Source organism: Physella acuta, unplaced genomic scaffold (genome assembly GCF_028476545.2).
Source record: "Physella acuta isolate Inbredline_101_S28 unplaced genomic scaffold, ASM2847654v3 ptg000017l, whole genome shotgun sequence".
In the NCBI taxonomy this organism is placed as follows: domain Eukaryota; kingdom Metazoa; phylum Mollusca; class Gastropoda; family Physidae; genus Physella; species Physella acuta.
The window spans coordinates 4,264,454-4,291,902 of record NW_026731537.1 but is presented as its reverse complement, the minus strand read 5'-3'; the positions used below and the strand labels follow the sequence as shown (position 1 = coordinate 4,291,902).

Here is a 27,449-nt window from a genome sequence, read left to right as displayed (position 1 = left end):
CTTACATCCACTCAACGCAAATCAACGCAAACAGCAAGGGCGCTTACAATTAGTTACATTCAACCGATACAAACAGCAAGGGCGCTTACATTTAACCGATACAAACAGCTAGAACGCTTACATTCAATTAACAAAAAGTACTAAGACGCTTATATAAAACCAACACTAACAGCTATTGAGCTTACATTCAACCAATACAAAGACGAGATTACATCAATAGCCGAAGGAGATAAAATTACCCTAATTATAGATTGGGACGCTGATAAGGCCTGCTATCTGCAGTATTTCTTTCTTTTAAAATTTAGCTTTGGCAGGCTCTATCTTAACTAATAAACAATTTTCTTTTTCGTGATATGCCATACAAATATTGCTTTACTACAGTATCCTCAAAGTTTAGGCCATAAAGATGTATGTAAGACATATTGTGTCTTGTAGCACATAATATTTTCATTATTTTCTACAATTAGAAACTAATTCGGTGTTTTCTTAAAATTTGGTGAATCAGAAAATGCGATCTAAAAATGGTTCGGAAACTAACAGGTGACGTTTTTAATTGCATCTAATTTTGTAATCAGGACTAATTGTGTACTAGCCTAATTAGTTATTGTGTTATGGTTTAAATGGAAATACTATGGAAATCAGAGCAGTAAGAAGTGGTATATTTTTGGACTTACAATACATACAAATATTTTGCCTATTGAATCACGTTCAGAGTTTCTTCCAGGCGTATCTTCGGGTGGCTTCCCCCCCCCCCCCCCAAGAAAGTCTACCCCCCCCCCCGGAACGAAATGGAATTTATATAGAAAATATATACATTTTACAGTATCCACCCCCCCCCCCCTCCCCCAAAGAAAGTCTACCCCCCCCCCCCGAAAATTTTAAGTGCACCCCCCCCCCCTGGAGAAAAAAGTCTGTAAGAAACACTGACCACGTTACATGTATTACTTCTAGGCTTTCTGTGGAATATAATGTCTACTTATGATGTATTTTTAATATTCTTTGTTGAGTTGTTTTCCAATTCAGAAGACAGTCTTGTGTGATGGGCCTTTACCGAATGACCTGGATCAGTTACTTTACTGCAGGCGTAATCTGCGTGCGTCTTCATCCAAACCACGTTAAAACTCTCAATTGTTCAAACAATGGATGGTGTTATTGTTCTTGTCTTCCAACACACCTTATCAGTCCACTTTGACACTGACAATTTTAGCGTATCTTTAAAAAAAAAATAACCCTTCATCGACGGAGCAATGCTGTCAACAGCCATATTGTTCTGGGCGTTTCCGGTGCTGAACGAGGCCACCTTGTATCACGTGATCTCCTTATCTCCCAGTTCTTTGGCGGAATAATCACACCAGTTCATGGAATAAAGTAGCACAAGATGACAAAGCAATGATTAGCTTTCTGATCCATCATTATGTTGACATGTTCTCTAAGCATAGAGCCCCCTGTATTACACAATAGAAAAAATAATTTGTTTACTTAAAAATGTGAAGCTAAATCTTACCTGAAAGGACTTTCTGTGGTCTGTGCTGTTTTTGTTCTAGAAAAATGGATTACCAGATCAACAGCTCAAAACTTTTTCACAAGTATGAATGAACTATGGCGCCACTGAACAACGTCACCGGTAACCTGACCCAAATCATCTCCTCTTTGTTTATTTACACTCAGATCGAGGCTCGCTTTCTTGTGTACTACCACGTTGAGATCGTGCTCAGTGTCGTCACGGTACTGACCAACATCACCACCCTCGCTGTCATCAGCTGCAACTCCAAGCTGAGGATCCTCTCCAACGTTTTCTTCGCCTCCCTAGCCGTGTGCGACGTGTTCCAAGGAATCTTCGGCCTCATCTTCAACGGGATCAGAATCTACGGCTGCGTCACCAACGACTGGAGCGACCTGGGATACGCTGGCTCGTCTGCTCTACAGTTTCTCTGGTGGTTCGCGACTATTTACAGCTACGGCTGTTTGATTCTAATCACGCTGGAGAGATGGATATTCATAGCTCATCCGCTGGTCTACAAGAGAAGCTGGAATGTTAAAGTAACAGTTTTAGGGTTGCTGGGTTTTTCGGTTGCTTCTTTCGCAGGCAGCTACATCGCGATAAGTAGAGGATTATTCTCCGCCAACATCAAGTACGTATTTCCGGTTGCCCACACCGTGGTCAGTTTCGTCATCTTCTCCGCCTACGTCCACATCATCGTCATCTCTTACCGTCAACAAAGAGCCATCCTCAGACTGGTCGTTGGGCCGGACTACAAGACCAGGACTTCCTGTGAAGAGACGCATTATATTTTATGCCGGAACTGGAAAGCCCTGAAGATGTCTCTGATCGTCTTCACGACCTACTTCTGCACGGTCAGTCCCTGGACCTACTTTCAGGCGTTTCAAACACTGACCAGCCCATCTGAGCTCAAGGCAGAAGTAGCTCAAGCTCTCAACACAATCACGTGCGTTCACTTCTGCTCAAACTTTTTTGTCTACGCCAGCCAGAACCGGGACTTTTACGACGTGCTGAAAGAATACTGCACACGATTGTGCAAGTGTCGAGACAGACCTAACCAAATGCGCACCGTGTCTTCCGGTGTCATGTCAATGAGTACCCCAGACCAACTCCACATGTGAAACAGGGTTAAATGCTGATACAATTCTTTTATTATTCCTATGGCAGGTCCAAGGATTATTTTTCAACACACTCATTATGAGGTACATAAACCAATACATTTTCGCCTTTTATTTGATGTGTGGAAGTAATAGATCCAGTGAAAAAAAACAACATATAAATGGCATTTGTTTGACCAAAACACAGGCCACTTGTTCCCAAAATGATTATTCCATTAAAATATTTCTTTATGTTTATATCACAGCAAATGTCGCTAATAAAATGTTCAGAATGTTTATTGATGTACACTCATCCCTTTACAGTCAAATATTTTTGTTACACAAAAATCAATAAATCATCATTTTAAATTTCTTGAGTACCAGTACTTCATAGAGTGGTTAACTGCTGGCAAGTAGTAGATTACTTATGGTATTTTAAATACATTACTACTAGTACACTGTACTTTAGAAGGTTTCAATTCTTGAACCCAACTTTAGCATTGGGAGAAACAAAAAGTTTTTCTTAGAACTGAACCTTTTTAGACCATTTGTTCATTAACTAGAAAACAGCAATCTCCAATACAAACATTGACACTGTCAATCGTAATAAATATTGTAGGCAACTGTTCAGTTTTGCTTCATATGGGAAACAACCTAGTATTAAAGGGAGACAACTCTTTATGGTTAATCAAACGTGGTTACAATCCCTTCAATATTCCTCATCCAGAGAAAAATTCGATACATGTCAATTCCTCATCAATCCTACCCCTCCTAATACAATTTACTTCCTTTTATCAGGACATTTACATTTAATAACAAAAATATCCAACAAATATAACATATCACAATAAAAGGTTGAAGTATTTAAAAGGAAGTAAAACTACATTTATAAAAATAAGGACAAAGCTGGTTTAGTTATATCACCATAATTTTAATTAACTGATACAACAAAGAATATAAGGATGTTGACAACACTAAGACTTCTGTTTCAGTTTGGACTTCTTTACTCTCATTTTCTGTTGCAGCTCAGAGTATTTCCTCTTGTTGTATCTGAGAAGAAAAGAAAATGTGATTCAAGTTTCATCACTTTAGCTAAAAATGTGATCACTTTAACTAGAAATTTGTTCACTTTAACTATAAAAACTTGATCAATTTAACTCTAGAAATTTCATCACTTTACTTCTAGAAATTTCATCACTAGAAATTTTTATCACTATAGCAAGAAATATGATCACTTAAACTATATAATGTGATACTTTAACTAGAAATTTGATCATTCTAACTAGTATTTTGATAACTTTAACTAGAAACAAACACTAAGGAGCAAGATTTTAAACTGAACCTTGAAACAACCTAAAACTAGTTATTTTTAGTACTGACAAACATATATAAATCAATTTGTGAACCACCAGCAGAGTAATGCTAGTATCACTGGTAGTGTCAATTTGTGATAAGAGTCATGATTTCGGTAGTACTATCTACAAAAAGTTTCAATTTAAGTACCAATATCTAAAAAAGTTACAAAATTACAATTGAGAAAGATTTTATAGAGAATTAATAAAAATAATATACATAATTTTAAAACGTTTCTTAAAATTTTATAAACGTGGTTTGAATTAAAGTAAGTTGAAAAAATCCAACATACTGTCGTATATTAGCATCTGCCATAAGCTCCTCCACCAAAGTTTGTTTTCTTTGCTTCTTGGTGAGACGACTGCTGTAGAAATCAGTGCCTTCATCCACCACCGTGCCCATCTGGAAAAAATATTGTGGTATGATTAAACACTACAAAAACAACTTTGTTACCATCAATCAGTGAAAAAAATAATTTTCATACGATCAAACTGAAAAAGGATGATGGAATGCTTATAATATAACAGTAAATGCTAATAGTGATAACACAATGATAATATGATAAAATGTTGTTATGAATTCTGGTATTTTGATAACTGATAAGATTGAGAATGTTATTTAGTGAAAATGGATAACTATTTGTATCAACATAACATGCTAATAGAATTTTATATTTGCCTTATATTATTAAAAAAGTGATTAGAAAAGAAAAGTGTCTAATTTGCCTAAACATTCTATAAAAAGCCATGTAGGAAACCAGCAAGGTGTAGAACAAGCTTATTCCCTCTAGAATTTTTAAATTTTATTTTTAGATATTTTGCAATTAAGAAATATTTAAGTATTTGTTTTGTATTTTTTCATTTTTTTTTATACATCTTGATTAAATCCATCTCCAAAATCAACTTATCACATTTTGCCTGGAAAAGAATTTCTCTTTTTATAAAATGCATAGTAGCATAACAATATATATGCAATGTATATATTTATATGATGAAGATTTACCTGGAAATATTTTGGCAATGCCTTCCTGTCTTGATGTTTGTAAAACTTTTTGGGGTCCAGCGCCCCTCTCATTCTTATAAGTTCCATGTCATTCTTGAGCTTATCATCAATGTCTGGCGCCTTCATTCCAAACCATTTGTCACCAAGTGTTTTCTCTCTCTCAGCCTAATCAAACAAAATCAAATCTTGCATCAGGGAACAAATAGCTTTTTATATGTCAACATATTATAACTGAAAGAATAGATTAAAAAATTCATCAAGCTTGAACAGGAGAATATAATGGGCTGTAAAAAAGTCCATTTTCAACTAACTGATACCTACTCTTCTTTCCTTCTTGAGTGCTCTGCGTCCTTTAGCTGGAGGTCTGACATCATAAATAGAGGGCACTTCCTGAAAACAAAATTGGTAAATTTAATGAAAGCCTCAGTGAATGCACAACACACTTTCCACAAAATATGACAGGAGAATGTAATAATCTACTTAGTGATTTAGTTTACTAACATCTGTTTTACATTGCTAATATGATTATTGAATAAACTTGCATTGGTATCATTTAAATTACATTCCAATATTACAACATTACAATGTCTCGTTAACCATCCCTCCCCTTGCAGAAACACCTTGGTCATAAATTCTAAGAAAGCCATGTAAGTTTTAATTTAAAATGGTGTTAATATCTTTACAGCTAAAGTAAATGAAAAAGTTATGTCAAAAAATAGTTTAAATGAACAATGTATTTAAATTAATAGGTTTTATTCTATTTTGTTTTGAGTATATATACAGGGCTGCCAACTTTAAAAAAACTTTTTTCACTAATAAGACCATAGATTTTCCATTATAATTGGATACTGTGTAACTATGACATATGGTATAAGACTACATTACCAGTATCTAAACCAATGTGAACTCACAGTGACCCCTAGACCATGTCAGGATTTTTCTCCTGCTCACCAGAAAATGTGAGAGGGTGATCACACATGTTTAAAATTCCCTTATTTCTTGAATAACTATTTTTTTTAAATCTAGATAAAAAAAGATCATTTAAAAAAAAAACACTTGTGATTGATCTAGGTGGGCCTAGTTGTTTAATTATAAACTTTTCTACAGCTGTGTATAGATGAAAAAGTGTAAATAATATATGACGAAGTTACTTACAATATCCTCTACAGCCGACTTTTTCTCTGATTGTAATTTGGGTGCAGAGCTGTGGAAACAATTCAAACAGTTATACCATAGGTGATTGTTTTTATCTATCATTTCACTGTATTTTTATGAGTTGCTATTTTGATATATCCTACATCACTAGAGTAAATTATGGTTTACCTTGGACCACATAACCAGTTGGTTCCTTCTTTTGGAGTCTTGTCAAACCAGTTATCAAATGTGTCATCATCTGTCAGAATCAAACAATGAAATCTAAATAATTACAACATAATAAATCCTATCTTCAGGTTATGTATTAAAGAAATTTAAAACAACAACATGAGAAAGTATTGTCTGAAAATACAAAACGACACCTAAAAATAAATTATATAAAATTAAACATGTTGCAACAAGGGAACAAGTAGTTTAAAAACTATGTTACAAACCTTGAACTTGGTGAATTTTTTTTGCAGCATGCATGATTCCAATCTGTTTAGGTTTAGAAAACTCCTCCCACCAAGGCGTGTAATCCTCTGAGTAACCTCCTATTTTCAGAGCTGACCCTGATTGCTGATTTTTAGCAATTGTTTCTTCAAAAAACTTTTTGACACAGGATGTTAATTTTTCTTCATCCCAGTCATGTAAACAAGACAACCTGAAGTTTTTATGCTTAAGTTGTTTGTCTGGAATATTTTCATTTGTGTCAGAACTATCTTCATCATCACTGGCACTAGATTCATCTGATCCTGAAGTATCCTCTTCATCTGAGCTATCTATTAATGTGGGTTTTTTATTCAAGTTTGGCTTTTTTACATCGGTATCTGTATCAGACTCCTCCATACTGGCCTCGCCTGAATGTGTTTGTAGTGTAGTCTTCTCATTCTGTGACCCTCCATCTGACTTGTTAACAGTGTTTCTTTTCTTTGCCATCCTCACAATCTCACAATAAGGGGAGATTACTTCAATTAAAAAATAAAAACAAAGATCTTATTTTTTTTGTAAATCATAAATAAACAAAACATGTAGTAAAAGCACACACATATCTATTCTCTGGGGTAACCTTTTAAATAGTAATTACATAAAGGTCTTAAATATAACAACAATATTTATAAGGCAGTCATTACAATGACAGCCCAAAAACATAACTTTGATTTCAAATGTAAAATAATGCAAAAAGAAATTGTTTATCAACCCCCCCCCCCTCCCCACAATAATCGATTCTTTACAGACCCCACCCCCCTGTGTGGACGTTATAAATGAATGACCCCTAGGCCTATTTACTACTTATTTTCTAGTACTTAGCCTTAGGGCGCTTTAGCTATGTTAAGTTTTTACAGGTTGTTTTTTTTTTTTACTATCGAGTCTATCTGGCTCTGGTCTTGATAAATTTATAGTTTCAGTCTTGAGTACTCTTATTAATATAATATTAAGTCAAGTATGACAAGTAACTTGTTAGGCCTACTATCTATAATACTATAATCTATACCATAGGAGGGGTATAGGCCTAGGTAACAAATGTTGGATTGGTGTCTGATTTTACACCTAGATTAATTAATCTAGGTTTTGGAATAAATATTAAAATAAGATTGAAATTCGCCAAGTATCCTATCTTACAATTGACAATCTACTTATTCAACTATGAATTAGATTTTATTAGATTAGTTAGAGTAGACTAGACAGCAGAGTCACTGTCTATCGTGTAAGACACACTTGGCTTCTGCAAAGCCAAAGCTTAAAATAATTATATTAATTATAATAGACTACTAAGTAGGCCTACTTAAACTTGCCAATATCATTCAATATGTAGAAATGTAACAATATGTGACATGTGAATTGACAGAATTGTTGTGATGTTGACAATTAGTCGACAACGAACGCTTAAAATCAAATGTCAAATGACTTAGGCCCTACACTTAAAATCAATTAAAATGTTAATGTAACAGTTGTAATCATGTTAGTCTAACTAAATAACTAAGAAATTAATTCTTTATTTAACTAATCTACTAATCTTGATCTGTAAATATAGACTAGTGCTTTGCATCACCTTGAAAAAAATTTTGATCAAGTATCTTTGTTTACCTTAAAATTTTATTAAGCATGGTAGAAAAACATTTGGTTTCGCTAAATGTCGAAAAGCATAGAATCTCGATCTAGATTTCTAGAACAAAGTAACCGTACAATAACATTAGGCAGATGCCAGATAAACAGTTCTAATCTAGATCTAGATTCTAAATCTTGTTTTAGAATCTAGATCTAGTAGATTTAGTAAGGATTTGACCCTGTTTCGAATATTTCTGTTGTTTGCTTACATATTTAAATTGTAATATTGTTGTAGGCACATGACAAAGATGTTTTTATGTAGGCCTATTTATTTAGTATTTAGTTATTTATTTTGATTAGGCCTTTTTTGACCTTTGATACATCTCCTATTTAGAATATTACTATTTTAATTACAACATATTAGGTCCACTACTACTAGCTTAGCAGTACTAGATCTAGTACCAAGGCCCAACATTTAAATAAGGGCCTTTAAAATAATAATTTTTATGTATGCCCTTCTAGACAGATAAAAGATTACATGACTTTTTAGCCAAGCAGCATTATCCATAGCAAAACGCATTGCCGTTGGGTTGCTTTTACAATTAGGGAATACTCGAATAATAAAAATAACTGATTTAGGCATAAACTTTAAATATGTATATTTGAAAGTCGTTAAGATACAATTTCTTTAGGTATATGATCGTTAGAAATCCAAATGTGTTCAAGTCAGGATGGCCGAGTGGTCTAAGGCGCCAGACTCAAGGATTAACCTTCCTGCGTTGTCGCGGGGCAGAGCGTTCTGGTCCACGAATGTGGGCGTGGGTTCAAATCCCACTTCTGACAATATTTTTGCTAATACTTGTTTTAAAAAAAAAATTTTTCAAGAAGCATTATTCTGAAATTATTGAAGCAACTAAATAGTATGTTAAACGTCCGCTGTGTATTCTCTATCTTTATTAAACAACTAAAAACCAACGAGTGCCATTTCTACAATATTTCTGACAATAAGGGCTTGAATTGAGATGGCCACACACACACACACAAATCTTTGTTATTAGAAAAATATTAGCTGTTGGATGGCTTTTAGAAGTTGTCGATAAATGACCTAGGGGAGAGGGAAAGTCAAACCTATGTGCTGATCTGTGACGAGAGTTCATGAAGTGTGTGTCTGTCTGTGTGTCAGTATTTTATGCATGACTACGCCTTTCATCCGGTCGCTGTGAAACTTTGGGAATTTGTTGAGAATATTCCTGGGGAGGTTTTTGCGAAAGAAAAAATTCAAATTCGCAGGGGTGGCGCCCCGGCAGGGCGCGATTTGTTTTTTTCTCTATATACGGTTTATAAAAAAATAAAAGTCGATTGCGGTTTTACACCGTTCATCCGATCGCCATCAAACTTTGGGAAGTTGATGAGAACACTCCAGGGAAGGGTTCTGCAAAAAATCTTTTTTTTTAATTTCACAAGGGCGGCGCCACGGGAGGGTGCGATTTTTCTTTATAAACGGTCTATTAAAATAATTAAAGTCTGATGCGGTTCAACACCGCGTGCCATAAAACTTTGGGGAGTTGATGAGAATACTCCCGAGAAGGTTATCTTGTGATTGGGGGGGGGGGGGGAAGAGTTAATTTTGCACGGGCTGACCTCGGCATGATGCGATTTGGCGCCCTGGTCTTTCCCGTTATGGCGCTTACGTTTGTTTTAAACAGTGAGATAGACCATGGATAAGATGCGGCGTTATAGTCATTGACTAAATTGAATCAGGCGCGTTTACCGGCGCACAGACAGGGTGCAATTTGGCGCCCCGTGATATCCCGTGAGCGCTATGGCGCCTACGTTCGTTTTAAACATTGCGAAAGACTATGCATAAGTTTTGGTTTTAGAGTCGTTCACTAAGAATGATAGGGGTCGTCGTGGTCGAGTCTGTAAAGCTCATAGTTGCTAAACCGAAAAGTCTTGAGTTCGAACCCTCGGGCAGATGAGGCTCGTTAGCTGGGGACAGCCACTCTTCTAGGAGAGACAACTCCAAAATCAAACAACTGCTGCCTTGTAGTTTGTTCTTGGTTGGACAAAGGCTATGGAAGCAAATCCAAAAAGAAAAGCAGGCTGAAATCGGAGTCAATGGTCTCAATGACGCATAACCAGTTGACACGTAACGCTTAATTGTGTTGGAGGCGTGGTCGAGTCGGCAAAAAAGCTCATGGTTGCTAAATTCGAAAAAGTCTCGAGTTCAAACCCTCTGGTAAATAATTCTCGGTCCCTTTCATCACTTAAAATTAAGAACGAAGAAGAAGAAAAAGACTAAGCATGATCAGGCGCGTCCGCCGGCGCCACGGCAGTGTGCGATTTGGCGCCCCGGGCTTTTTTGGGCGGTAGTGTAGGAAAGCATGCCCCGATAAATATGATCCAAGCCCAGGCATTGTTTACATTTAAATAACTCGGTTTTAGAAAACAAAGTCACGCATTTAAGTACTTATGATTGGTAACGCATTGATGAAACCATTCTTATATATTTCTACATACTTTCTTCTATTCCCGCGGCAACGCACGGGGACGAGTACGCTAGTGTTTTAATAAAAACCGCAAATGGGTAAATTCTGGCGATATTTTATGGGGAGAGGGGGGAGGGTTTATAATATGTTAATCGAAAGTTTGGGTGGGGGGGGGGGGCTTAGACGAGCACTTCACTGGGCGAATATCGATTGATTTAAATGAAAATGCTAAGTTTGTAATTTCAAAATATTAGAAATATTTATGAAGCACAAATGTCGCTATGCCAGGATGGACTTTAGGTGTCAATTCACTCTTGCGACCCAGCGGGATAGAGCTTTCTGGTCCACGAATGTGGGCGATGGTTCAAATCCCTCTCTGAAGAGCGTTTTTGCATCATTAAGTTTGATATATAAACTAGTACTCTATTGCAAACATAGGACATAGTGGCCTAGCGTTATAGCGCTATCTGCTAAACCGAAAGTCTAAAGGTCGAATCCGGGTTCATCAAGTCAGTAGAACGTCCCTAAGTTCAGCAAGCTTTGACCCATCCATTCACTTGCCGAGGTCAAGAAACATAAGAACTCTAGTTCATCTGCCCAACGGATCGCTTGGTCTAAAGGGGAATCTCTACCTTATTAAGCTAGTGCAAAGAAAATTAACAAAAACACATGCACTCATGCACATACAATTAGCTGATCTCAAACAAACACATAAACGAAAAAAAATAACAATAATAAAACATACAATTAACCGTTTGAAACATACAAAAAAAAATTTCACAGTTAATAATAAAACAAAAGTGAATCCACCATTAACAGAAAAGTGAACAATATAAAAAAAAAACAAGAATACAATTTCAAATTATTTTAACTCTTTATTGTTCCGTGATATTTGTTTTCGTCATCTGTGAGCTGAAATGCGGTTTCAAACCTTTTTTTGTGGCCTAACGAACTTTATTATTTGATTTGTATACGTGCCATGTAAATCCTACCTCACTCAACTCATATCACTGTGTGTAACAACCATTCTTAAATTGTAAAGCAAGGGAGATAACTTAAAAAATTAACACAAAGTTGATCAGTTGATGCATTTAAAAGTTTTGTTTTCCCAACGATTCTCAAAAGTTTGCTGAAAATAAAATTACCTTAACGCCAAGAATAACAAATAATGTAATATAAAAATGTAATCAAAACGGGTTTTATCTGTGGCGGTTATTGAGTTTGTAATGGATAAGATGACAAATTGTGGAGGTGAAACGATGTGTAATACGTCATCACATGTGCATTGAGTGTTATGATGTATGTTACCATAATCAAACCATCAATTAATCAATGTACGACAGGGGCATCACAAGGCGGGGTGGGGGGAGGGGTGTGCGGTCCGCACCGTGTGACACCATTAAGGGGGTGACGCCATGACGAAAGGTGTTACTGTTAAAATAATGTTTTATCCGGTTGAAATAACATAATAGGAGGGGGAGAGGGGTGAAACCAAACCGAAATTGCTAAATTGTTGGAGAAGGGTGGGGTTCCACCCTCAGTTACCGCACTGGGAGACACCCGACCTAGTGACGCCACTGATGTAAGACACCACATATGTGTTGCCCCATGGTGTGTACGTCATCTCGCTATGTCATTCACACATCATCACATATGTGTACTAACTGTGACAACGTCATCTTCCCCGCCTACGACAGAGAACATATAGATCGCCGTTAGCGAGCTTTGGTCCTCCTCGACACTACCGTAGACAAAAATTTGTTTTCCGGAACATTTCGGTGTATAGACGAGCCACCACACGTCATCGTCTGGGTCACCTTGACCTTTCAGCATAACCTCCCTTCCTATCGTAGCTTTCGTTAAAAGCGGAGATTTGAGCACAAATCGGACTTGTTCGTTGACCAGTAGTTCCCCCACTAAAGGCTCTAGCAGAAGACACTCGAAACATTGCGTCATTGGAAAAGTCCTGGGGTAGGGGGATGGTGTAAGAGACGAGTTTTGGCAGTTGATGAAGAAATTCGCGACATTGACGTAACCCGTGCTGTTGTCCACAGGATCATGGTACTGGGCAAACAGACACAAAGAATAGAAACCTATTTTTGGAAGCCTCGTTCTGACATGAACCACACCACGTGAGTACTGATTCAACGTTGATTGGTTACAGACGGCCTCGCTTTGATACAAATCACCACCTGCCTCGTTTTGAGCTGGCCTCACTACAGATTTCGTTTGAACGAGTCGCGAAACAGGCAGCTTCATGTAAATTTCCCCACTGCGACAGGCAAGCACGTCAAATTTTTCTATCGCAGGGGTGAAGCCACAGTGCCCCGCCATAGAATTGGCTCCCCAAACTCCAAAATGTTCCGGGAAAGGGTTAAAATTCTCTTCCACTTCATCCGCCGAAAGAAAGTAGTTCACCAACAGATAGAACGATGCATCTCCCGAGTTTATTTTCCGACCAAAAACACTAAGTTTGTATTCGCCTTTTTCTTTTGGTTTGACTATGATCTGAAATCCGCCATCGCTACCCCGAGTGCATAAAACGCTATGCTTGTACACGTCATTAGAATTTCGCCCTCTGAGTATGGCGGCCATGTTGTCTAAGTGTTTTGACTTGAAAAGAAATGTTTCGCATTTTATGAGCGAAACGTTAGCGAATAAATGCGACTTGCGTTCTAGAGCACATTCCACTGCCAGGGGCGACAACACGCTGTGTCTACAGAACATGTCGAATCCTAATGGCACCTCTAACATTTGCAGAGCACTTTTTACCTGATTATTAAAAATAAAAATAAAACAACAACACTAAAATAAAAAAAATTCAAATACAATTCCCCCCCCCCCCCCATCCCTACTCACAACACACCCCGCAAATCTCTAAATCTCTGTAGTTTCTGGATTTTTTTACATTCTGTGATTGGTCTTAAGAATAAGAGCATGCCGGTTAGTTCGTAGTGTAGTGTTTCTTTCACACATTTTTATCTGGGCGGGGGGGGGGGGGGGGCATCACGAAGAGATGCCTGGTCTTGTCAATGCACTTCAAATCTCCAACAGTATTTGTTAACATAGTGACAGCCTGTTTTGTCAACATACCTCATTACTTGACGATTCACAGACTGTTATTTCTGTCTCCTCTATCTCCGCTATTTCTTTATTGCGCATGCGCACTGGGAAGTGAGTCATAATGAAGTTTTCCGGGTCGGTCAAAAAGAAGTATTCGTGTGAAGTTTCCGTGGGCGAGTCTTCATTGAAGTATCCACCCCCGCACGCACAGTCAACGAACCTCCATTCATCCTGGTTAGGTAATGGTGAGATTGTATTATGTAATGGTGAGATCACATAATGTAATGGTGAGCAAACATGTAATGGTGAGATAACATTATGTAATGATGACCAAACATTATGTAATAGTGACCAAACATTATGTAATGGTGAGATCACATTATGTAATAATGAGCAAACATTATGTAATGGTGAGCAAACATTATGTAATGGTGATATCACATTATGTAATGGTGAGTAAACATTATGTAATGGTGACCAAACACTATGTAATGGTGAGATCATATTATGTAATGGCGAGTTAACATTATGTAATGGCGGGCAAACATTATGTAATGATGGACAAACATTATGGAATGATGAAAAACATTGAATGATGACCAAACATTATGTAGGGATGGTGTGGTCGGATGTTATGGTTTACGACTGCTAACCTAAAAGTTCGGATCCCGGGATCTCTCGAGTTCAGAGCCCTGACTCTAATCTATAAGACGTTATAGAGTCTATCTCGCTCTAATGGATGTCGGGAAAACTAAGGCGGCTGGCATAATGCTGACCACATTGTTCCCCTGTAGTTCGAGCTCATTGAAACAGGTTGATTTCATTTGATCCGAATGTTTTCGGAACGAACGGAAAAAGATGATGATGAAACATTATGTAACAGTGAACAAACATCATATAATAGTGAAAAAAATGTAATGATGAAAAAACATTAATGGTGAAAAACGTAAAATGTAAACATGTTATGATGAACAAATATTTAATGATGGACAAACTAAGTCAACCGTACACAGAGTTTGCTCGTCATTAGGTTTATCATGGAAATAGCGATGGATTTGGCACAATTTTGGGAAGGACGCTGGCGATAGAGCCCGACAAGTCCTGGCATGGAGGAATCCCCGGGGCAAGCGAACCAGGAGTCGACCCAGGAAGACATGGCGACGTAGGGGTCGACCCAGGAAGACATGGCGACGTAGAGGTCGACCCAGGAAGACATGGCGACGTAGGGGTCGACCCAGGAAGACATGGCGACGTAGAGGTCGACCCAGGAAGACATGGCGACGTAGGGGTCGACCCAGGAAGACATGGCGACGTAGGGGTCGACCCATGAAAACATGGCGACGTAGGGGTCGACCCAGGAAGACATGGCGACGTAGGGGTCGACCCATGAAAACATGGCGACGTAGGGGTCGACCCAGGAAGACATGGCGACGTACGGGTCGACCCAGGAAGACATGGCGACGTACGGGTCGACCCAGGAAGACATGGCGACGTAGGGGTCGACCCAGGAAGACATGGCAACGTAGGGGTCGACCCAGGAAGACATGGCGACGTAGGGGTCGACCCAGGAAGACATGGCGACGTAACGTGCTGGAAGAAGAGGTAGGATTTGCGAAAAGCTAAAAAGAGTGGCAGGAGACCTTGGGGAGTGGAAAGATTTGATGGAGGCCCTATGGTCCGTAAGGAACGAAAAAGGAAAATTATGAGTGAATTCATCCGTAGAATCACGTCTACATCGCAAGAAACGCACTGTCGTAAACAGGCCGAATTATTAGAATTAGTAACAAACATATTTTTAATTGTAAAGCGAAGAAAATGTTAAAGAAACCCACCTAGCATATGTTTATATGTTCAATGTGAATATGTGGATGTTTGTTCAAAACGAATAGGACTGGTATTTGAGATATAAGCCAAGCATTGTTTGGGTTGGATTTTCGCCTGGCTTATAGAAATATCTGGTCAACTTAACTCTCCTTGTCAGTTCAACTCACGTGGTCAGATTAACTCACCTGGTCAGATTAACTCACCTGTTCAGATTAACTCACCTGATCAGATTAACTCACCTGGTCAGATTAACTCACCTGGTCAGATCAACTCACCTGGTCAGATTATCTCACCTGTATCAGATTAACTCACCTGATCAGATTAACTCACCTGGTCAGATTAACTTACCTGAACAGATTAACTCACCTGATCAGATTATCTCACCTGTATCAGATTAACTCACCTGATCAGATTAACTCACCTGGTCAGATTAACTTACCTGAACAGATTAACTCACCTGGTCAGATAAACTTACCTGAACAGATCAACTCACCTGGTCAGATTATCTCACCTGTATCAGATTAACTCACCTGATCAGATTAACTCACCTGGTCAGATTAACTTACCTGAACAGATTAACTCACCTGATCAGATTATCTCACCTGTATCAGATTAACTCACCTGTATCAAGACAAGGCTCCACACGTGATTGACCCGACAACCACATTGCTCTAAGACAACGACATCGTCCTCACATGTCCGCAGAAGACCGTAGACCAGAACACATGGGACACTCAGGTGCCTGTGTGAGGAAATGGGGGTGCAATATTTTTGTAATCATGTTTTCATTACGTTTTCATTACATGCTCATTACATTTTCATCATGTCATTACATGTTCATTACATGTTCATTACATGTTCATTACATGTCCATTACATGTTCATTACATGTTCATTACATTTTCAGTTATTTTATTACATTTTTCATTACGTTTTCATTACATTTTCATTAGTAGTCTGTTTCAATACATTCTACATACCTAGTTCATTATCTTATCATTGCAATTCCTTTTAATTAAGCCAGAACCCCACGTGTCCTTTATATTTGGACAAGGGAGGTTCTGGCGACTTGAGAATTGCATTAATGGGCAAAAAAATGTGCCTTGACTTTCAAAATCTTCACATTTCTTATTTTTTGCTGTTAATAAAGCCGTATTAATTAATAGATGTCTTTAAATGTCATTTCAATTCTCATCAGCATGTAATACGGCACTTTTGTGTTTTATTTAAACAACCAGGTGCAAAAAAATATTTATTTTGCTTATTTTCTTCAGGGGCGCCTTTTATGACGTCATGTTTTTTTCCTAATAGTTACCCAGCCTCTCAATCCTTCCCCCCCCCCCCCCTCACCTCCCCGAATCGTCACAAAGAGTCAGACACTCTTCCTTTAAATCTTGATTCGATATATGTAACAACCTAATTTGTCTACTGTTACAATGCGCATCATATCAAGCCAGGATGGCCGAGCGGTCTAAGGCGCCAGACTCAAGGTTCAAAACCTTCTCACTGCTGGTGAGGTCGAGTGTTCTGGTCCACGAATGTGGGCGTGGGTTCAAATCCCACTTCTGACATAATTTTTAAAAATTTTTACTTCACATTTAAATTATTTACACATAATTTATAGACTCATTACGTAAGATAGATTCCACCTACACAGAAAATATAAATGTACACGAACTGGTTCAAAATTCTATCTCAAAACTACACGCCATTAATTGATGTAGTAAAAAATGCTTATATACTGTTCAGCAATCCCGACCCAATTTAACATTAGAATGATCGATCGAATGTTATTACGATTTATACATTTTTAAAAATGTTAAGTGACTGTTAATATCAAGTTTGATAACATTCCTTATTGTATTCTCTTTACCTCATTTTTCCTTCCCCTCCCCCATCCCCATCTCTCCCTGGAATGTGAACTCAATAATTGACGATCTCTTAGCGTTGATAAATATTATCAAGTCACAACGTGACAAGTCAGGATGGCCGAGTGGTCTAAGGCGCCAGACTCAAGGTTCAAAACCTTCTCGCGGCTGGCTGGATCGAGTGTTCTGGTCCACGAATGTGGGCGTGGGTTCAAATTCCACTTCTGACAACTTTTTTTTCAAATTTTACTTCACATTTAAAATATTTTACACCAGCCGACCCGCGGCGTATCATACGACGCTATTTAGTTGTTTTATTTTCTACTTTTCAGTAATTCATAATTTGTGAATTCGACAGTACCAATGCTGCCACTGGAAATATTTGCTTTAAAACACTATCAGTAAGTCGTTAAGGACAATACCCCCCACCCTCCTTTCCCCCAACCCTACCCCCTTCCCCCGTGAAAGCAGCCTCCTTTTAGTTACCTCCCCTAAGTTTAAAATCGTTTCAAACTAAATTATCTGCCCCTAATAGCCGTCACTAAACCCGGCTCTACGATTGTAAACATTTAGCGTGAACCACAGCTCACCAGACCATGTGGGGGTGGGGTGGTAGGGATATACTTAGAGATGAAGAGAGGGGGCTGCTAGGCGCGCTTACAGCTTGGTGTTTTCAAGAAGAGAATTATATATATAGATATCTTTTTGTTTTAAGCCTACTATGTCATGAAGAACATGGGGTAAGACAGATTTTATCTACACATTTAAAAAATACAACTGTATTTACACGCACTCGTTCAAAATTTCTAATCCAAACTATACGCCATTAAGTCATGCAATAGTCACGGATACTTTTTAGAAAACCGGGGTCAAATATTAAATGTGATTCATTTATCAATTTGTATTAAAACTTACCAAATTAGAAAAATGTTAACTTACTGCTAATATTAATTTGTAATATGTACAAGTGTGAAGTCACACTTTCATAACCCCCATATTGATCTCTTAACAAAAAGTCTACTCTAACCTCTATTGTGACGTGATTTAATTACGTCGACACTTACTGACAATACAGTGAAATGTCAAATTGTGACATGATTTTATTCAGTCAACGCTTAGTGACAATAAAGGGAATTGTCAAATTGTGACATGATTTCATTACCAAATCAAAATATTTTTTAAATGTAAAATAACTGCTAAAATTCAGTTTTCAAATTACCAGTTTATTTTTAAAAGAGGTAAATCAATCATGATTTAACTCAGTTTGTTAGATAATGGAGGAATAAATCAAGTCAGGATGGCCGAGCGGTCTAAGGCGCCAGACTCAAGGATACAACCTTCCCGCCACTGGCGGGGTCGAGTGTTCTGGTCCACGAATGTGGGCGTGGGTTCAAATCCCACTTCTGACAATAGTTTTTATTTTACTTCACATTTAAATTATTTACACATAATTTTTAGACACATTATGAAGGAGGTAGATTCCACCTACACAGAAAAAAATAAATGTACACGAACTGGTTCAAAACTGCACGCAAATTATTAATGTATGTAATACATGCTGATTATGTTCAGCTATCCCGGATCGAAATAACATTTGAATCATCGATCGAATGTTATTATAATTTATCTTTTTTTTTAAATGTTAAGTAACTGCTAATTTCAAGTTCGAAAACATTCCCCATCTTATTCTCTTTACAAAAGTCTAATGCCTCATTTTTCCTTTCCCTTCCACTCTCTCCAAGGAATGTGAACTCAATCCTAGGCTTGATAATTATTATCGAGCTATGACATAACAAGTCAGGATGGCCGAGTGGTCTAAGGCGCCAGACTCAAGGTTCAAAACCTTCTCGCTACCTGCGGGGTCGAGTGTTCTGGTCCACGAATGTGGGCGTGGGTTCAAATCCCACTTCTGACAACTTTTTAAAATTTTACTTCACATTTAAAATATTATTACACATTTTTTAGGCTTACTAGAAGATTTTTACACACACTCTTTCAAAATGCCTAACCAAAACTACACGCAATTAAGGCATATAATACTCACTGAGTGATACATTTTAGAAATCTCAGGTCAAATATTAAATTAGATTCATTGATTAATTTTTATTACAACTTACCAAATTTGAAAACTGTTAAATTACTGCTAGCATTAAGTTGTAATATGTACACCTACTCCTACCTCTATTGTGACTTGATTATATTTAGTCAACGCTTACTGACAATAAAGGGAAATATCAAATTGTGACATGATTTCATTAAGTCAACATTTACTCACAAAAAAGGAATAGTCAAGTTGTGGTATGCTATTATTAGCTGTTTGAATTCTTGGTGGCAAGTTTTAAGCGGACTCAGGACCAAATCAAAATATTTTTTAAATGTAAAAAAAAACGGCTAAAATTCAGTTTTCAAATTTCCAGGTAATTGGTCATGATTTAACTCAGTTAGTTAGATAAAGAAGGAATAAATAAAGTCAGGATGGCCGAGTGGTCTAAGGCGCCAGACTCAAGGATAAAACCTTCTCGCTACCGGCGGGGTCGAGTGTTCTGGTCCACGAATGTGGGCGTGGGTTCAAATCCCACTTCTGACAACTTTTTTTTTTTTTAATTTTACTTTACATTTAAGATATTGTACTCATTTTAAAGGCTTACTATGTCATGAACATGGAGGAAGACAGATTCTATTTACACATTAAAAATTTTTTTTTACACGCACTCGTTCAAAATTCCTAACCAAAACTACACGCCATTAAGTCTTGTAATACTCACTGAGTGATATATTTTACAAATCCCGGGTCAAATATTAAATTATTAAATAAGATTCATTGATCAATTTTTATTACAACTTACCATATTAGAAAAATGTTCAGTAACTGCTAATATTAAGTTGTAATATGTACAAGTGTGAAGTCACAATTTCATAACCCCCCATCTTGATCTCTTAACAAAAAATCTACTTAGCCACTATCCCCTTTCTGCATGTGCATGTTTCATACCAGTAATTGGCCATCCCTTAATTAAGTTTAAGAATTATTATTATTATGAGCTGTTAATAAGTCATAATAAAGGCCGAGTTGTCTAAGGCGTCAGACTTAGGATGCCATACTTGCTGGCTGAATCAAGTGATCTTGTCCACGATTGTCGGCGTGGGTTCAAATCCCACTTCTGAATTATCTTTTTTGCTTTACATTGGAAAGGTTTAATATTCTCTTTACCGCCATTGCGACATGTCAACTTGTGGCATACTATCATTAAGTCGACACTTACTGACATTACAGTGAATGTTAAATTGTGACATGATTTTATTACGTCGACACTTACTGACATTACATTGAAATGTCAAATAGTGACATGATTTTTAGTAAATCGACATTTACTGACAATGAAGGGAAATGTCAAATTGTGACATGATATTATTAGTTCTTTGAATTCTTGCTTGCGTGTTTTAAGCGGTCTCGGTGCCAAAACAAAATATTTTTAAAAATGAAAAATAACTGCTAAAATTCCCTTTTCAAATTACCAGAATATTTTTAAGGTCGTAAATCAGACATGATCAAACCCTTTTAATCAGATAATTGCTCAATTAATCAAGTCAGGATGGCCGAGCGGTCTAAGGCGCCAGACTCAAGGTTTAAAACCTTCTCGCTGCTGGCGGGGTAGAGTGTTCTGGTCCACGAATGTGGGCGTGGGTTCAAATCCCACTTCTGACAAAGTTTTTATTTTGCTTCACATTACAAATTTAAAAAAAAATGTCTCTGTTATATGTATATGTTTTTGAACATTTTGAACCATAAACCTAAAACTTTGGAGGAACAAGGATTGCATTTTAGCCCCTTGTAAGGAAATATATATATATTTACTTGCGCTGGTTCAAAACTACCCACTACGGTTATAAAAATACCAACTTAAAACACATAGCAGCTATTAATTTAAGGTAAATAAATAACACAAACACATTGATGTATGACATGGTTTGTAGCATGTTATACGCGGGTCATACTGTACTTTTTGACATTTGTTGTTAAATGACGAATTGCCATGTCATGTCACCATAAAGTCATGTAATACTTGCCGACACATTTTAGCATCCCGGGTCTATATTACAGACGTTTCATTGCAGGGGCGGAACTACAGTGCCGCCAGACCCCGCAATGCGGGGGGGGGGGGGGGGGGGGCAGGCCATATAGGGGCCCAACAGCCGACCATAATAATTTTTTTGTTATAGTTTAAATTTTTTTATGTTCTTGCATTTTTGACTTGATGGTTGTTTTGCAAAAAGATTAACGTAGTAGCTGCGGTTGGATTATCTTTATTCTATACCACCCCACGCTCATGTATATTCTTTTTCCCTTTGTTTTTAAACCACTGTGAAATCCGAGTCCTATTTCTCCTACATTCAAACTTATAAAAGATAAGCAAACGTTCAAACCACTTCCATGACTTATTAGGGTACTCATAAGCTCATTTTAATAGATGTGTACCAGTGTTTCTTCCAGACTTTTTCTCCGGAGGCGCACTTGATATTTTCGGAAGGGGGGGGGGCAGTCAACATTTTTCGGGGGGGGGGGGCGGTCGGACTCTAGTAAAAGTGTATGTTTACTATATAAAATCCATCTTGTTCGGGGGGGGGGGCGGTAGACTTTCTTCGGGGGGGTGGGGGTGGGGGGTCTAAGCCCCCCTCCCTCGAAGAGATGCCTGGAAGAAACTCTGATTTGTACTAAACAAATTAAAAAGGAATTATTTCTTTTAATTATTATTTTTCATTAAGTATTTACTAAAGAATGATATTGTACAAAAAGGAAATAAATTTAAAATTCATAATATAAATACAAAAAAAAAACAACATAAAAATAAACATAACACGAGACACCATTACTTTTACAAAGCTTTCATGTTTTAAATTCTTTTGACCGACTTCAGGTTAAGAGGTCTTATAACAAAAATAAAATAAAACTGATTTTCACAAAACACACTAAGGCACTTACACACGACATGATGTTATAATTTGTTTTAATTGATTTTTTTTTTCAAAACCCGAATAGGCAAGTATCATATGTTCGTATATATATATATATATATATATATATATATATATATATATATATATATATATATATATATATATGGGGGGGCCCTAAAAAATGTTTGCAGGGTGGCCCTTTTTTTATAGTTCCGCCACTGTTTCATTGATTGGTTTTCATTACCACTTACCAAAATTAATCTTTTAAAAATGTAAAATAACTTAAACTTTAGTTGAAAAATACAATTTCAGTGTATAAAAGTGGGAAGGCACAATTTCTTAACAACTACCTTCCTCTAATCGTACATCGTCGCAAACATTTTATCCGCCCCCTCACCACATCCTCGGGAATGTAACTTCACTGATAGTCGATACCTTTTGTTCGATAATATTTATCAATCGGCTGTAAGTTATCAAGTCAGGATGGCCGAGCGGTCTAAGGCGCCAGACTCAAGGTTCAAACCTTCTCGCTGCTGGCGGGGTCGAGTGTTCTGGTCCACGAATGTGGGCGTGGGTTCAAATCCCACTTCTGACACTTATTTTAGTTCATGCTAGAAACATTTTTTTTTCAACTTACAGAATATAAAAATAAATATTCACCATTTTTTGACGAGTTAACTCTACGGAAAATAAACCCATATGTATGAAGGAAGATTGCGTCGTAACAGAAAAAAATGGTACACTTTTTCGTTCCAAAGTCCTTAACTACCTACGTCTACACGCTGTGAATCATTAGCTTTTAATTTAATCAACATACGTTTGTTTTTTTAATACATATTGTGTCGATTGTTTTCCTAATACAAGGATAACTAACATCAATACATGACATGGTTTGTCGCATTATACGCGAGTGTCATGGAATACAAAACTAGCGTATACAGTGAAATGACATGTCATGACATGCTAGAACTAGTTCATGGAATACTCACTGACACATGTGATGAAACAGCAAATTCATGTCGACCAACGAACCTTGACCAGTGGTTATGATTGCCAGGGGTTCAAACCTTGCAGCACCTGTGACTGTAACAGGTGATCCGTCATACCTGAGGCGAGAGGTGGCATGTTGGTTACATTTGGTCATACCTGAGGCGAGAGGTGGCATGTTGGTTACATGTGGACCCATCAACACACTTAATCAAACCCTGGGCAACGGTACTGTAGGTTAAGATGGGCTCGCCCCCCCCCCCCCCTCCCAAGTGGGCCTAGTATGACTAATCTATTAAATAGTATTGAGAAAAATTAAAGAAATAATGGTAAAACTAAAAGTGAACTTCAAAATTAAGAGTTGTCAGAAAAATGTTTATAAAATTCTTCTTCTAAACATTTATTTTTTATTATTTTTAAAGAAAAATGGTTCTGTGTTTTAATTGCAAATTACAAATTTAGGTATATTGCAAATAGTATTAAAAACTTCAGTCGATGAAAAGCAAAGTGCAATGTTTACGTGATGTGTCCATCCATGTGTACAGTTCAATATTTACGTGATGTGTGTTTTGATCAATTGTAAAGTGAAATGCAATATGTACGTGATATTTGTTTAGATAAATGTGTACAGTTCAATATTTACGCGATGTGTGTGTTGATCCACGTGTGCAGTTCAATATTTACGTGATGTGTGTGTTGATCCATGTGTACAGTTCAATATTTACGTAATGTGTGTGTTGATCCATGTGTAGAGTTCAGTATTTACGTGGTGTGTGTGTTGATAAATTGTATAGTTCAATATTTACATGATGTGTGTGTTGATCCATGTGTACACTGAAATGCAATATTTACAAGATGTGTGTGTTGATCCATGTGTACAGTTCAATATTTACGTGATGTGTGTGTTGATCCACGTGTAAAATGCAATATTTACATGATGTGTGTGTTGATCCATGTGTACACTGAAATGCAATATTTACATGATGTGTGTGTTGATCCATGTGTACAGTTCAATATTTACGTGATGTGTGTGTTGATCCACGTGTAAAATGCAATATTTACATGATGTGTGTGTTGATCCATGTGTACACTGAAATGCAATATTTACATGATGTGTGTGTTGATCCATGTGTACAGTTCAATATTTACATGATGTGTGTGTTGATCCATGTGTACAGTTCAATATTTACATGATGTGTGTGTTGATGCATGTGTACAGTTCAATAGTTACATGATGTGTGTGTTGATCCATGTGTACAGTTCAATATTTACATGATGTGTGTGTTGATCCACGTGTACAGTGTACGGACCGAGCTGAGCGTCGTGTTGCACGAGGACATCAGGTGTGTCAGCAGACGATCCACGCTGGAGAACTCTCTAGAAGTCTTAGAAGAGAAAATTTGACATTGTTAGAGTAGGAGTTAGTGATTTTACGAACAACTTCTTTGAGGCATTTCTTCAAAGAGGGGGGGGGGAGGGAGCAGGAGGCATATTCACCGCCCCTCTCAAACAAAATAAAAAAAATTATAATTTTAGGGGAAAAAAATATTTACTATATCCGCACACCCCTCCCTTCCCCCCCCCCCCCCCCCCCCAAACCATCACCACCAACCAGCGTTACATAGATAAAATGAATACGAATTTTATTCAATCAAAAAATGAAATTAAAAAAAAACACACTAACCTGCTTGGCGTGGAGGTCGGCGGTATGGAAGATGGAAAAGTCTGGAAACATGACGTCCTTCCTGGTGACCGGACGCATGAACTGGCTACTTCCGCTAGTTATCTGACGAAGGTCTTCACTGACTTCATCCTCTGGGGACATGCAAGTAACACCTAAGTCAATTCTCACATATTCATACAATAATGCAGCTTTTTAATTTTTGTTTATACGAAGTAAAGAGGAAGTAGGCCTACTGTAATCGTGCACAAATTCGAAATCGAGATTTTCACATATTGATACATATTGATATAGCTTTCATTTTTGTTGATGTTTTGTTTATTTATGTTCTTTCGAGCCATTGTTGGGTTGTATTCCATTACATTTTATACCTTTATATATTTGGTTTTTGCTTTTTTAAAAATATTTCTCTTTGGGAGATGTCTATAACTTTTTAGCCAAACGCTAGATCCACCTATATACAGGTCTAACATATAGAACATAGTGTTTTGGTTTATTGTACCGTGTTTTAAAGTGACCGAGTGGGTACAGAGCGGCGGTATCGCTTTAGATTGTCTATATCCTTAGTTGGGGCCGGCGCTACCTATAAGGCGAACTAGGCGGTCGCCTATGGGCTGTCCGTAGGAGGGTGCCAAAATGGGTTGGAAAAACAAATTGAAAGTTTGAGTGGGAGGGGTGCAAATCGAAAGTTTGAGGGGGAGGGGTGCAAATCGAAAGTTTGAGGGGGGGAGGGGTGCAAATCGAAAGTTTATTTCCCGAAAGGATCGCTACTCCTCTGATAATACGAGGGCACGAAAAAAATGGCGGGGGGGGGGAGCTTTTAATAAGTTTTGCCTAGGGCGCTAAATAACCTGGCGCCGGCACTGTCCTTAGTAACCTTAGTTTTGTAACATTTCCTAGCTAAAGCGTGTCGGCATGGATCAGCTGATTGTTATAGTGTGTCAGCATGGATCAGCTGATTGCTATAGTGTGTCGGCATGGATCAGCTGATTGCTATGGTGTGTCGGCATGGATCAGCTGATTGTTATAGTGTGTCAGCATGGATCAGCTGATTGCTATAGTGTGTCGGCATGGATCAGCTGATTGCTATGGTGTGTCGGCATGGATCAGCTGATTGTTATAGTGTGTCGGCACGGATCAGCTGATTGTTATAGTGTGTCGGCATGGATCAGCTGCTATCAGGGGTTTACATAATATAATCTTATTATCACAACACCAAGTTTTGCATTTGATTCTATGCAAGGATGTAAGAAGCAAATATCCCTTAAAGGATACGATATCACTTATTTAGTTGTTTAGGTTTTTATAGCTGCGAATGTTGTCATTACTTGTATCGTGTCATAGTGTGTCGTATCGTGTTGTAGTGTGGCGTAGTGTGGCGTAACTTATCATAGTGTATCGTATCGTGTCGTAGTGTATGTGTATTTAGAATATGTGGCGGTGGTGGTTGTGAAGACGTTAAATATCGTTACGAATTACATGGGTGTTAACGTTAGATGGTGTATGGTGTGACCATTTACCTAGCATAGGGTAGGAGGCTAAAATTAACACGTTACATGGGGTAGGATATTACCATTAACAAAACAGAGAAGAAGGCTACCGTCAATACGTTAGGTGGGGTAGGGAGTTACCATTAACTTTACATGAGGTATACTGTTACCATTCACAACATCATAAACGGCCTCTGTACTTTCACTTGTATCCCGGTCCTCTCCCAACTTCCGCTTGCCGACAGCCCCGCCCATGACTTGACCTGTGTCCACTCCAACGTTGCTGGGGTCAGGGAGTGCACTAGTGAACCTGAGAGTGAGATCAAATCTCGAACAGTGTTGTAAGCCATAGAAATTATGTCCAGCCGTATCCTACAGGACATTGATGTACAATAAATTGCCGCGACAGAGGTATTAATTTTTATTAGCAACCGTACTAACAGATGGCCGTCCATGTATAGATCTAGTCAAGAAAATAATTAATTCCCTTTGTCATATGCTACAAAAAGCCAGATTGCCTTTCCCCATAAAGCGAACCCAGAATGGTTCACCCCTTCTTCCCCCCCCCCCCCCCCTCTCTAACGAATCATTAAACAAGTCAAACGTGTTAACTGAAAGTACGGTTTCTTAACCACTTCATTCGTCGTTTCAATCCAAACTACTAATTAGAGGTAAACACGTGTAGCATAATAAATGCAACATCACAAAATTATAGATTTCAACCAAATTCATATTAATGCATTTAAAAAATTCATCGAGATCATGAAACAAATAATAAATCACATTTATAAGATCTCGCCATTACACGTAGCCTAACGACACAAGTTTAAACCTGTCACGAACCATACATAGAGGACTACTTAGAAAAAACTTTTGGGGTCTTAAAAAGCTTCCAAAACAAAGAACCACCAAATGTAAACATTTTACACAGCTTACAAAAATCTTAAATTCTTAC

General features: G+C 37.7%; 3 protein-coding genes and 8 non-coding genes across 11 annotated transcripts; 9 read left to right on the top strand and 2 right to left on the bottom strand.

Annotated features, from left to right (window-relative positions):
- Positions 1–1,227: 1,227 nt before the first annotated feature.
- LOC131938480 (uncharacterized) lies at positions 1,228–2,902 on the top strand. Its single transcript, XM_059296539.1, has one exon. It carries the CDS (start codon positions 1,600–1,602, stop codon positions 2,620–2,622), a length of 1,023 nt encoding a protein of 340 aa, XP_059152522.1. The 5' UTR covers positions 1,228–1,599; the 3' UTR covers positions 2,623–2,902.
- Positions 2,903–3,515: 613 nt separating this feature from the next.
- LOC131938471 (deoxynucleotidyltransferase terminal-interacting protein 2) lies at positions 3,516–8,295 on the bottom strand. Its single transcript, XM_059296528.1, has 8 exons — positions 8,176–8,295; positions 6,543–7,055; positions 6,277–6,346; positions 6,109–6,157; positions 5,275–5,343; positions 4,954–5,118; positions 4,244–4,353; positions 3,516–3,648 (listed from the first exon to the last, which is right to left on the bottom strand). Exons 2-8 carry the CDS (start codon positions 7,024–7,026, stop codon positions 3,573–3,575), a joined length of 1,023 nt encoding a protein of 340 aa, XP_059152511.1. The 5' UTR covers positions 7,027–7,055; positions 8,176–8,295; the 3' UTR covers positions 3,516–3,572.
- A 566-nt stretch (positions 8,296–8,861) lies between these two features.
- On the top strand, positions 8,862–8,979 carry Trnal-caa (transfer RNA leucine (anticodon CAA)). The gene is made up of 2 exons: positions 8,862–8,899; positions 8,934–8,979. It is a non-coding gene; the product is annotated as a tRNA-Leu (tRNA).
- Positions 8,980–12,272: 3,293 nt separating this feature from the next.
- LOC131938988 (uncharacterized) lies at positions 12,273–13,220 on the bottom strand. Its single transcript, XM_059297234.1, has one exon. The coding sequence runs from the start codon at positions 13,218–13,220 to the stop codon at positions 12,273–12,275; it is 948 nt and encodes a 315-aa protein (XP_059153217.1).
- A 3,744-nt stretch (positions 13,221–16,964) lies between these two features.
- Positions 16,965–17,083, top strand: Trnal-caa (transfer RNA leucine (anticodon CAA)). The gene is made up of 2 exons: positions 16,965–17,002; positions 17,038–17,083. It is a non-coding gene; the product is annotated as a tRNA-Leu (tRNA).
- Positions 17,084–17,491: 408 nt separating this feature from the next.
- On the top strand, positions 17,492–17,610 carry Trnal-caa (transfer RNA leucine (anticodon CAA)). The gene is made up of 2 exons: positions 17,492–17,529; positions 17,565–17,610. It is a non-coding gene; the product is annotated as a tRNA-Leu (tRNA).
- A 1,061-nt stretch (positions 17,611–18,671) lies between these two features.
- Trnal-caa (transfer RNA leucine (anticodon CAA)) lies at positions 18,672–18,789 on the top strand. Its single transcript has 2 exons — positions 18,672–18,709; positions 18,744–18,789. It is a non-coding gene; the product is annotated as a tRNA-Leu (tRNA).
- A 387-nt stretch (positions 18,790–19,176) lies between these two features.
- On the top strand, positions 19,177–19,295 carry Trnal-caa (transfer RNA leucine (anticodon CAA)). The gene is made up of 2 exons: positions 19,177–19,214; positions 19,250–19,295. It is a non-coding gene; the product is annotated as a tRNA-Leu (tRNA).
- Positions 19,296–19,849: 554 nt separating this feature from the next.
- On the top strand, positions 19,850–19,967 carry Trnal-caa (transfer RNA leucine (anticodon CAA)). The gene is made up of 2 exons: positions 19,850–19,887; positions 19,922–19,967. It is a non-coding gene; the product is annotated as a tRNA-Leu (tRNA).
- A 1,000-nt stretch (positions 19,968–20,967) lies between these two features.
- On the top strand, positions 20,968–21,086 carry Trnal-caa (transfer RNA leucine (anticodon CAA)). The gene is made up of 2 exons: positions 20,968–21,005; positions 21,041–21,086. It is a non-coding gene; the product is annotated as a tRNA-Leu (tRNA).
- A 1,727-nt stretch (positions 21,087–22,813) lies between these two features.
- Positions 22,814–22,931, top strand: Trnal-caa (transfer RNA leucine (anticodon CAA)). Its single transcript has 2 exons — positions 22,814–22,851; positions 22,886–22,931. It is a non-coding gene; the product is annotated as a tRNA-Leu (tRNA).
- Positions 22,932–27,449: the final 4,518 nt, after the last annotated feature.

Bases quoted from the DNA above. Each gene is read 5' to 3' on its own strand.
- LOC131938480 (XM_059296539.1), top strand. From the start codon at position 1,600: ATGGCGCCACTGAACAACGTCACCGGTAACCTGACCCAAATCATCTCC.
- LOC131938471 (XM_059296528.1), bottom strand. From the start codon at position 7,026: ATGGCAAAGAAAAGAAACACTGTTAACAAGTCAGATGGAGGGTCACAG. The intron at 5,344-6,108 runs GTAAGTAACTTC...TTTTGTTTTCAG, and splicing joins AGTCGGCTGTAGAGGATATT to GAAGTGCCCTCTATTTATGA. The intron at 5,119-5,274 runs GTAGGTATCAGT...TTGTTTGATTAG, and splicing joins CACTCAAGAAGGAAAGAAGA to GCTGAGAGAGAGAAAACACT.
- LOC131938988 (XM_059297234.1), bottom strand. From the start codon at position 13,220: ATGGCCGCCATACTCAGAGGGCGAAATTCTAATGACGTGTACAAGCAT.